Genomic DNA, 11,622 nt, shown 5'->3' with positions numbered 1-11,622 from the left:
TTTCTGATGGATAGCTCAATGTCATCTGGCGTGAAGAAATTTAACATTTACCAACTGTTGATGGAAAAAGAAAACGTTACCGCACATCAATTGCCACCTAGCAGTAGAATACATGTAGGAAAAAAAGTTTTGAAGATTTATACATGCTTGAGAGGTGCGAAATCTCAAAAAGTAATATGTAAAAATGTAATTACATTGTATGGTAAAATGGTTGCGTACATTGTATGAGTTAATTGCCAAAATTCATTAGAAAAGAAACCCCAGTGCGCCGTAACACCTAATACATGTAATTGTACCCAGGGATTAACTGGTTATTCGGTCTTGTCGCCTTTGGTCAGATTATAACTCGAGGATTGTTGACTTGGTTTGTAATTGGATATTAACACTCTCAAAGTGTAAGAAGATTGTAATGAATTAAAACCAAATCGAAATTTAACAAAGAATTAAATACAGATATATACACCAAAGACTGTACAATTTATGTTGGCGAACAAGAGACAATTTATGTATCTGCCCGCTATCCACTTTTGACACTATTCTATACTTATAACAGCTATCGGTAAAAAAAACTGTCCAAATGAACTGCCCGTTTTAGTGAAAATACCCTGTTACAAAGTATAAGAATTGTGGATAAATCTACTATTTGATTGTTTATTTTACTGCAAAGATAGAAAGGAGATATTGTTTATATACGCGTTGCATTCGCGTTATTCTTAAATTAAAAAAGAAAATTAAATATGTATTGCGTTATTCAGTCCCTTTTTCCAGATAAAGCAAGGACAACGCTAACGGATCGGGGGGGGGGGGGGGGGGGGGAGATATGGGTAGGGGTGTTTGTTGCATATGTTCATGAATGACCGAAACCACAATTAGCGCCAACTTATCAATCAGTCAACTCCATAGAGCTTCCGAACACTTTAAAAGTATATATTTTAACTAAACTTCGCTCCGTTTTCAAAATTCATGCAATATTGAATAGAGTTACAATAATGTCAGAGATCGATACATGTTTTATGAACGATTATATTTGGATTATATTTTTCCTAATGATAAGCAATTCGAGCCGGGAAAATCCGAACTAAACTCAACTTTGCACTATACAGGTTGAAATGAAATCAATCCTCACTACAACATGGTATGGGGGAGATGTAGCTACATATATATACCACGCTTCGGTAAGGCTATCAACCAAATCAATGCTAATAAATTCTTTTACTCTAGTTGGAATTTAAGATGACAATTGTTTCTGTAGAGTGACTACTAGTGGACTACAAAGCACAACTTGTTACTTGAAGCATAAAGACTCGCAACTACGTGGGATGTGTGCTACTCGTTATAAAATGCGATTTAACACGTCTGGACATTAGAATTAAAATATTGTGAAAAACGTTAAACATAAAAATAAGTATTCACACCCAAAACCTACAGATATACTCTTAAAATTTCATTTCAGTGGTAAGAACTTCGTCAAGTTGGATCAAATATAAATGAACCAAAAAACAACTGATCCTCATGCAGAATTCTTTTTTTTTTTTTTTTTTTTTTTTTTTTTTGGGGCATTTACAGTGGTTTTCATAAATAAGGGAAAAATAGCTAAAACAACCCCCCCCCCAAACAACAAACACACAAAAACATTTGTGGAGACGCATTTACAACGGACGCTACTTATTACCGCCACCCGCGGGCGTCACGTGATAACATAACCTCACTTAGTCCCATGGGTCAGGCTCAGGCGTCATACAAGTTACATTAGCTCACATTTGGTCGCTTTCTTACTTCGTATATCCCTATTGAAAAAAGGAGATTGAGACCAAATTTTAGACACCGTTTGCTTAATGGCCCGAGGGCCTGACGAGTTAAGATCCGCTGGAAAAACCTATTGGTTTTGTTTTATCACAAGTTTACATGAAATGGCTTGTCTAGTTTGTTGCTGTCCAATAACAGATGTACATAAATCTCAAGAAGACAGCAACAAACATTTATAATTTGACAACATGTAGATGAAACTATTCAGTAAGATCTGTAATTTATATAAAAAAGAAAAACAAATCATATTTAGTGGTTTAATGTGGTTTTAATATCTATCATATATACCATATTGCAGAGCATGAATATGAATCAAGACCGGAATGCTTTTAAATTTCAAATTGACCGCAAAATTTAGTCAGATCATTTAAAACCAATAAAAATGCATTTTTTAAGGATAAATATAGAGATATGAAATAAAGAAAAGATTATAATGTTCGTAAAAAAACCAGTACTGAAAGAAAAGTTTTTAATAGGCAGGCAATATTGAATGTTGAGTTCACATAATGCATCAAGGAAAACACTGAAGAGAACAAAATGAACAAACCCATGTAACATAATGTTTAAAGCAAAGTAAATTAAATTAAAGGTATCAATAAAAAGCCCAATGACTAGAGATTTATCACAAAGCTGTATAAAATGCTCTTCATATTAATGCAAAAAAATGAAGTCAGATTTACAAGATATTCATAGACTCATATTCATATTTTGAAAATACTTTTCTATCTAAAAAATAACTTAACACCGAATTATCCTAAACATTTTTTTCTGCATCTTTCTTCTGCACAAACTAAGATCCGCTAAATGGTTTTGATTTAATGGAAATATTTTTAAAGAGGAAATGCATTTTTCTGAACTCCAATATTTACTGGCAATACTTTGATATATGGACGGCAAGTCAAGACTTATTTTATGTAAAATCTTTATATAACAGGTATGTATCAATACACAAATACATGTATGAAAAAAACCAGTGCTTTATATAGGCATTATATTAATCATCATATTAATTATAATACATTTACTTACATATCTAGGAATATACATTTTATTGGGACTTTATAATTCATGCCTTTTTTCTTTTTAAAGGTTTTCATACTTGTTATAATACGTAACATTAAAAGGTTAAAAATATGGTCTTCAAAACATGATTCAAGCCTAATGACAATAAATACTTTAATGCTACGATGAAATGAATTGTGTTAAAAGGAAATGCTGATAAAAGATATACGGCTGTTTTATTCTGATGAAATATGTGAATAAAATATTGGTGGAAGAAAAATGTTATAGCTGCGAAGAAAAAAACCATGAACAAAACAATGCATATCATTAGAAATGGGACAGTTATGGCACAGAAATGCTGAACATGAAAGATAACTCTGTAAAGAACGACAATGATACACAATGGTGGTTAATACAACATGTTAACTGAATGAAGTTTATTGGCATACCAATGTATATACATGTATTTACTATAAAAAATGAGGTAAACATTGTCAATATCAAGATCGATTGCAAGACATTCAGGGTTTTTCATAACAATTCACACATTTTTTGGTAAGTTGTTCAATAATATGTTAATTTTTTTTAAATTAAAGGAAATTGTTTAACTACTTATAATTACATTAACACTCATTAAATAATAGGGGTTTAACACAACAGAGAAAAAAAAATCCCATACAAAATGCTAACTGAAGAACAATATCATACAAAAAGGAAGACATGAATTGCACATATACAATTGCTTACAGGTGATCTACACTTAAAAGGTAAAATGAGTAATGTATACAATAAAAAATTCACAATATTTCACACTCATCCTGACAAAGGAAAAATGACCCATCTATTGCAGATTTATGGTAAAAATAAAAAAAGGTACTGACAACTACTTTCTAATGAACAATTAAAATCTCCAAAAAAAAAAAATTGTATACAATACGATGAATAATTTAAAGAAATATTTATGAAATATTTTGGGTAAATATAGAATCTTTAGGAAGACAGACTTCTAAGGGCATCCAAACAGGCAAGGTAAGATAAGGTATACTGATCCTGAAAGACAAATTTAAAAATTATCAAAAACACAGCTACATAATACATCAGTAGGTGAATTCTAATCAAATATTCATTATTTGGCTAAGTTGTGACAATTCATTTAAACTGAGTAAAAACAACATATAATGGTAATAGATTTTTTCAGATATACATCAATAAAATTGGTGTGAGGCTAACCTTGACCTGTATCATGCCATATCGTTGTTTGCGTAGTTCTAATACAATTTCGAAAATATCACACTGAAAAAAAATTAAGAAAGAAAAATACAATGGAAATCATATTAGACAAAGTTTTTCTTTTAAATAAATCACAAACTTTATTTTTCTGATTACTCAACCAACAATGCTGTATTTCTAAGCGATATTTTTAAATAATATCAAATAGAAAATTCTGTGTAAAATTGTCTATGTTACCGAAAATACAGACTCAGAGAGTTTGGTAAGTACACTTACCCTTCCTTTTCTCTCTATCTGAGCCAGGGCTAGGTCTATTGTGATCAGGGCACCTGTTCTACCTATCCCAGCACTACAGTGAACCAGAATGGGCCCTGTGGTATGGTGGGCATGGATCAACTGTAAAAACTGTAAATAGATCAATGGATTAACTGTAAATACTGTAAACAGATCAATGGATTTACTGTAAATACCAATTCTGTAAATTGATTTACAGTAAATGCTGTAAACATATCATGGTAATTTTGTTTATTACCGGTAATTAATAATACATGTACAGCCATTTTCAAACTGCCAACATAAACACTGCTCAAGAATAAAGCATGCTGCATAAAGAGACTGAAGAGATTTCTGTTATCTTTTTGCCAGTAGTCTTAAAAAATTTGCATATACATGGGCATATAACTCCAGATGGTTTCAAATTGAACATATATGTGATGGTACTAATGCATCGTAAGTTTAAATATACAAACACTAAAATTAAAATTTCCTGGCACTTATTACATCAGTAAGTCAGTCTGTACACCTGCGTACCTGTAGGAGAGGTCGTGTGTTTGGGGCTGTCTGATCAGGCCAGTTGGTAAACATGAAATGGTACACTAGACGTCCCGTCCCCATAGGCCTGTTCTCTATCATTATTTCTCGGATTTCAAAATGCTCCAGGGACTGCACTCTAAGCAAGCTCAGTTTGTACAACCTGAAATTGAAGACAACCCTTTGTAAATTCAATAATTTTTTTTATTACAATGAATGAACTTAGCTGAACATAAATCTTGAAATTTTTCTACAACGTTGGACTAAATATGCTAAAAATAGCCTTTTTAAGAGTTTGACCAGTTTTCCAATCTTTACCGACACCTCAAACACAAACACACAGACAATGGAGTTTCCACATCTTTACCTACTCCTCAAACACAGACAGAAGAGTTTCAACATGTGTACTTACCCTTCACAAATACAATGGAGATTCCACATCTTTTACCGCTTACACACAGACAGTGGAGTTTCAACATGTGTACTTACCCATCACACACAGACAGCGGAGTTTCCACAGAGTCGGGCCAGTATTGGTGACACTTGACCTTCCCATTCTCCACATCCAGCGTCAACATGGCAATTACCGAGATATTCTGTTCCCAGATCATCTGCCAGAAGTCATGTGAGGTATCAGGAAGGGGGCCTTGTGCTGCAATGTAGTGGGCCTCCATCTCCCCGACATTCATCAAGATGTGACTGGCATTGATATAGTTGTGTTTTCCTGTCAGTTCTACTCGGTTGAAGTCATCTGCAAAATGTGTTTTGAAAAATTTAATAAAACTATGAGCCTTAGAATCTAAGATATATGTACAAGTCATTCCTAAAGAATTTTATTTTTAAACATTAAGTTTTAATCATAACAATCACTTACATGGCAGAATATTTCTAAATCTGTTCAAAGGCTTATTTTCTGGAAGTTTGGCTATTGCACATTCATCAGTGGATTTCACCTGTCTTAGTTCCTGTTTCATAAGGAAAATAGTAATTTACATCATTAAAATCAGAAACAAACACACACATACAAAGGAAAAAAAAAATGAAAATCAAATAGAGAACGAAATGGACTGGGTTTAAAATTAGATTACCAGTATGTAAAGAAGCATCTACTGTCTTTGTCCAAATACAGCAACAAATGCTTTTAACAAATTCACTCTTTAAATACATTGAAGTCAGATTCATTCTTCTAATCTTAAATTGTATTAAAAACTTACCTGTTTTACTGAACAACGATTATAATGAATCAAAATTGCATGCCCCTGACACTAAGCTATAACCGTGTATTACTGTATGTAAACCTTTCCCTGGTTTTCACTAACCTTGTACTCTTCTTGGTGGTTCTTCTGATCCAGAGCATGCTGTAGTTTGCTGATTAGAGCCGGCACTCGACCCCTGACCTCCTCAGCGACCACAATCAGGGGCAGACTGTCCAGCCAGTGTGGGGTGAGGACCTCTGGGACCTCCACCTCCAGCTTCCTCTGTATGGTGTCAATAGTAAAGGTCTGGTTCCTCGCACTGCCCTTCAACAGGGCCTTCAGGCCCTCTTGGAGTTCCTCTGTTCCTTCCGTTTCATATTCTGACACATCATTGTTTTCATCGGACAAGGCATACTCTGCCGTTTTGTAAGAAACCCCTGGGGTCTTCATAACGCCCTCATTCAAGGCTCGCTCACTCAGATCCAAGGACTCCGAGGACAGAAGCAGCTTCTCAGCCTCATTGACCAGTGCATCCATATCGTCGTCCTCAGAGTCGTATACATCATCCTTCATGCTGGCCGTCAGCTGATCAACATGGCCCCTGTCCTCATCATCATGACCTCTGTCCTCATCATCATGGCCTCTGTCCTCATCAACATAGTCATAGTCTTCTTCCTCTTCATCGTCTGAGGAGTTGATCATTACAGGTGGGGTCATAGTCTCAAGCTGTCTGGCTGTATATCTGCAATAGGAGAAACAGGTATCCTGCATCAGAAGAGCAACAAGAAAAGCCTGAGGTCAGTTAAAATAAGGGACAACATACATTATTTCATAGCTTGTACCAGTGTATGTCTTAGTTGTCAATAGATTAAATTACTGGGTATTTACAGACCTTGACACTGTGAGGGTCACTCGGTCTGGGGAAGCCTTTATCAGCTGGGCAGCTTTGGTGTGGTTCAATCCAACTGTTGATTCTCCATTTATCTAGCAATCAAAGTAAAACTGTAATTTAACACAGACTGAAAGCAATCATCAAATTTCTTTGTTAATAAATCCAGCATTACAGTCATTTCATTCATTCATTCATATTCTTCAATTTCAGTAAGATTCTGCAATGTCTTTATGATTGTGTTTACACCTGTATATTTTGTACTGTAGATTCCTAATTAAATGCGAGGAATCAATTTCCATGTAAAATCACAGAAGCAACTCTTGCGGATTTTGAAGTCTCACTTTTATTTTTCATTCAATTTTGAACTATAGGAAGTTATAACAAAAAATTGGTTATTGCGATTTTATATTCATGCAATTTGATACAAAACAGCAGAATTGCAGAATTAAGTACTCGACCCGTAAAAAATAAGGAATATATAGTATATACCTGTATATTTTGTATGAACCTGTATAGTTTTGTAAATACCTGTACTATTCTGTCCATGACGTGGAGTCGCCCGTCCTGCTCGGCCTGACTGTTGGGTCGGATGGATCGGACAAACACCCCTGTCTGGTGGTCTTTCTCAGCAGTGACCAAGCTGAATCCAAGGCCCCCAGGACAGGTGCGGTCCAACTCCAGGTGTATCATGTCAGGCTGAAACACAGTTACACATTGCTACTTACAGATCAATCTTGGCATCAGCATGGTTTAACCTTTATTTTATCAAAACCATTTTTAATAAATATATTTTCACCTGCATATCTTTGTATGTACCGGTACATGTACAATTAAAATGATATCCTTTTCTTTTCCTTCTTTATGCATGAAGCTTTGTAGAGTTACTTATAGATGCAAAATAGAAAAGAACACTATACAGCTCCATTGCATAACAAAAGGAGAATCATCAAGTACCTACTTGATCGTATTTATATAATTTCACTCACCTGCGTGACACTGGTGAGGTCTGCTGTGGATGCCATGGAGTCTGGCTCATACCCGCTGTTCATGGTCTCACCTCCATCCTCACTCTCCTCCTCCTCCTCCTCCTCACTCTCTTCCTCAGAATCCTCCTGTCTAACTGGTTCAGACTTCTCTACCTGTGGATGGGCCGACACTGGAGCAGGGACTTGAGGTGGTCGATAGACTCGGATTCTGACTTGACCTTTGGCATTCCTCAAATGTCCGACTGCATCCGTGTGGTTAAGTTTGGTGAGGTCTAGGCCATTCACCTGTTATATAAAATATGATGCACTTTTGAGCAAAATATCATCAATACAAAATCCTAATTCCTGGTTCCACCTGTCTTAAGTTTCTGGAAACATTTTACCACATCCTACCATTAATTAAAACAGTTACATTTTTTTCCAACTGCTTTGTATCTCAACAATTTTAAAATACTTTGTACTTTAACATCTATTCCGATTCAAACTTATACATGTACAGATTAAAATATGACAGGCAGTTGTAAATTCTCATTGAAAACAGCCACGCAAACTAAAGTAAGAATATGATTGTTTACATTTAGTTGTATACCATGTATTTTGCCTTTAGCTAAATACTTAGTAATAATAGCTTAGTGGGTAAACTAGGTATTTTACTTCAATTATAATAAACAAATTAATTATATTACCTTAAGTAGTCGGTCCCCTGTCAGGAGTCTGCCATCAGACAGGGCTGGGTCTGCCACGACGTCCCTGATGTAGCAGCCCCCCTTGCTGACCCCTCCATACACAGAGAACCCAAGCCCTGTCTTCTCATCCTTCACTAGTTCCACCTCAATCTCCTATCATCACACACAAAAGGATAAAAATAGGAGTTTTCACCTTCGTATTCATTTTCTTTTACATCATTTTAATTTCATTTAACAATTCATGCCATTAAAAATGTTGAGCCCAATAAATAGTTATGGACTTGAAGAAACAGTCAACATCTCCCTTGAACCCTTTCCCACAAGATTGCCTATAATGCATGAATTAACATCTACATGCACATAACCCTTAATTGCTCCTTTATATCATACAAGTTTGACCTACATAAAAGCAACTGATGTACAAAGTATAATGAATCCAAGTTGCTCTTATATATATTTCATGTATTTATGAACTAGATCAGCATTCTATAGATATTTATAGATTTATCAATTGAAACAAGCATACCCCTGGTGGAAGTTGATCATCTTCGCAGTCATCATCATTACTCCCTGAACTCCCTTCATCAAATGTCTCGGTCTGGTTTAAACAATCCATGTTAACAACTATATTTAGCGGTGGGGAATCCCTCGGCATTGAAGCATCAGCCATTGGGGAACCCCTTGGTGCTGTAGGGGAACTTCTGTATTGCTCTGTGTCCCCTAGACTCAAGTCCTCTTCATCTGAGGGAAGCTCGGAGGACTGCAGTGAATTGGTGCCTGTTCCTAGATGTTTGTTGTTTTTGGACAATATGGCATCCAGGCCACTCTCTGAAGCAGTGGATTGTAGACCTTCAGCAGTATTTAACGTTCTTTTCAGTGGAGATCTGAATTTCATTAAAAAAAAACATCATGACATATGACATCAAACATCATGATATACTTGCTACAATTGCAAAATCAAAACACAAGTTCTATTCATTTTTGAGGCTGCACAAAAAATTAACTAAAAAATTAACTAACACTGTCCAAGAAAGTCTGAGGTCCCCCATCAGACTTCCTCTACCAAACTGATGATGTGACACTAATGCTATAAGAATATCCTCAGAACAGGGTCATGACAAACAACAGGTCATGAGAAACATTTGTGAAAAGTATGGGCATCTGATATTTTTTTTACAGAGTTGTGGACCGTACCAGAAAGTAGGGTTGACAGAGGGAGATATGGGTAGATATTTTGGATTCCAATGATTTCCTCTCATAAACTAATGTAAATATTTTTTCAGAATAACCCACACACAGACAAACATCCCCAAAAGTTTTGTTTTCAAGGGGATAAAAAACACATTATACCTGACAATAGAATCTGTTGATGATTCACTAGCATCTGATTGGCTGCTAGATGACCTTGACTTCTTTGTGCCCTCAGCCAGGTCAATCAGCTGACCTTTATCCTCTGGCTCATACACCTCCTCCAAACTCTCTTGGGTGGAGTTAAAGGTTGAGTTAAACTCATCACTGTAAACAGATCTGGGACTGACTGCTGTTCGTAGATTTTCAAAGTCTCCCCAGCGCCCCAAACCTGGATTTTGCTGGAGTGGTAGGGGGCTGTTCTGTAGTGAGATGGATGGGGGAGGGGTTCTAGGGAGGGGAGGTGGAGGGCTGGTTGGGGGAGGGACAAACTGGAAGAAAACAGGTGCATTTTATAATTACAGGTATTCTTTATTTTCTGTGCTAACAATACAATATATATTAATCATCTTTACACTCACTTTACAGAGAGAGATTAGCATAGGAAAACGCCAAATTCATAAAATGTGCATTATATTCAAATACCGGTATCTATCATTACATCATTAAAGTTAAATGGGTCAACAGTTACATTTTTGTGTGAAGTGCACGTCCTGGAAACAAAACAGTATCTATTTTCATTATACATGTAGTTCTCTCACTTTCAGTTTCTAATAAAAAACCAATAAAATATCAAGAATGTGACCTTACCAAGTTCTGGGGATTTGGATCTGCCCCAGGGGAAGCAAATCCTGAGGGTGGAGTGATGACTCCTTGGTCAGGGAGGGTGTCCCGGTACAGAATGGGTTCGTCTTCGGACTCTGTCTCTGAGGGGGTTCCTGTGTCGTCTAGGCGAGCAGCCGCTCTGCGCTCCATCCATTCTTCACTGCTCTGTAATAATACAGGAAAGGAAAATGCTGCATTATTTGAACTTACATAGTAAATACCTGAAGTATTTAACAAAATAGACACTTTTACATTCTTTTTTATTTGTTTTTCAATAACACTTTTCTTAGGTGCACTCAAAAATTTTATTTTTTTTTCTATAAAACAAAAAAAATAAAAGAGTAAGAATATAAAGAAACAAATCCATAAACTCTTTATCAAGACCTTACACAATATATGAAATAATCATATAAACCTCAGTATCTGCCTTAATTACTGTTCATTTGTCAATGTTAGATGACTTTTTTAAAAACCAAAACAGCAGACTTAACATTGAAGTCCAATACTTTAACCCAATTTGATATGTCATTCTGAAAAGATAGAATTTGTCATATAACTAAAATTATGACAATTATAAATGACAATCCAGTATTTTTCTAACAACACCCTGTAATCATGATATATTTTGACAGTCTTTAAAATTTTAAAAGCCATTATTAAGGCAAATACCCTAAGATAAGAATTAATCCTACTACTGAATTATGGCACACAAGTACTTACAGATCTTGGTAGGGGAGCTAACTGATGATGACTGGGACGACACATCAGTAATTTAACATTGGAAACAACCGAGTGTAAAAGTGAGACAACCTCCTGAAAGAAGGATCCATTTCCCATGCAGGTTATGTCAGAACTGAATAGTGCTAAGTATTTTTAAAAAAGCTTGTAAATAACAGAGAGATAAGGACAGATATTGTGGGCAGGAGATTATGACGAGGGGGTGCTAAATTACAGGTAATGCAAGGAAAGGTTGATAAAGTTATTCTTCCATGAGCCAATTG

The 11,622-nt window shown here is 35.6% G+C and overlaps 1 protein-coding gene across 6 annotated transcripts in view; it reads right to left on the bottom strand.

The window, feature by feature from the left end:
- Positions 1-2,054: 2,054 nt before the first annotated feature.
- The window catches only part of LOC128164836 (tyrosine-protein phosphatase non-receptor type 13-like), a 33,856-nt gene continuing 24,288 nt past the window's right edge, over positions 2,055-11,622 (bottom strand). For 4 of the 6 annotated variants that reach the window (XM_052828856.1, XM_052828858.1, XM_052828859.1 and 1 more), the window contains 15 exons: positions 11,342-11,434; positions 10,607-10,786; positions 9,959-10,287; positions 9,135-9,492; positions 8,609-8,761; positions 7,923-8,207; positions 7,465-7,632; positions 6,937-7,028; positions 6,168-6,786; positions 5,723-5,813; positions 5,338-5,599; positions 4,849-5,011; positions 4,315-4,443; positions 4,039-4,101; positions 2,055-3,858 (listed from right to left, as the gene is read on the bottom strand). In XM_052828856.1, the coding sequence (XP_052684816.1) occupies positions 3,799-3,858; positions 4,039-4,101; positions 4,315-4,443; positions 4,849-5,011; positions 5,338-5,599; positions 5,723-5,813; positions 6,168-6,786; positions 6,937-7,028; positions 7,465-7,632; positions 7,923-8,207; positions 8,609-8,761; positions 9,135-9,492; positions 9,959-10,287; positions 10,607-10,786; positions 11,342-11,434 (3,045 nt within the window). In that variant the 3' untranslated portion in view covers positions 2,055-3,798. The remainder of the gene's footprint in view (positions 3,859-4,038; positions 4,102-4,314; positions 4,444-4,848; positions 5,012-5,337; positions 5,600-5,722; positions 5,814-6,167; positions 6,787-6,936; positions 7,029-7,464; positions 7,633-7,922; positions 8,208-8,608; positions 8,762-9,134; positions 9,493-9,958; positions 10,288-10,606; positions 10,787-11,341; positions 11,435-11,622) is intronic. The other 2 variants (XM_052828860.1, XM_052828861.1) reach the window with 1 other exon arrangement.

Source organism: Crassostrea angulata, chromosome 10 (genome assembly GCF_025612915.1).
Source record: "Crassostrea angulata isolate pt1a10 chromosome 10, ASM2561291v2, whole genome shotgun sequence".
Classification (NCBI taxonomy): Eukaryota; Metazoa; Mollusca; class Bivalvia; order Ostreida; family Ostreidae; genus Magallana; species Magallana angulata.
Note: the sequence above shows the minus strand (reverse complement) of the source record. Positions and strands in the feature narration are given on the sequence as shown.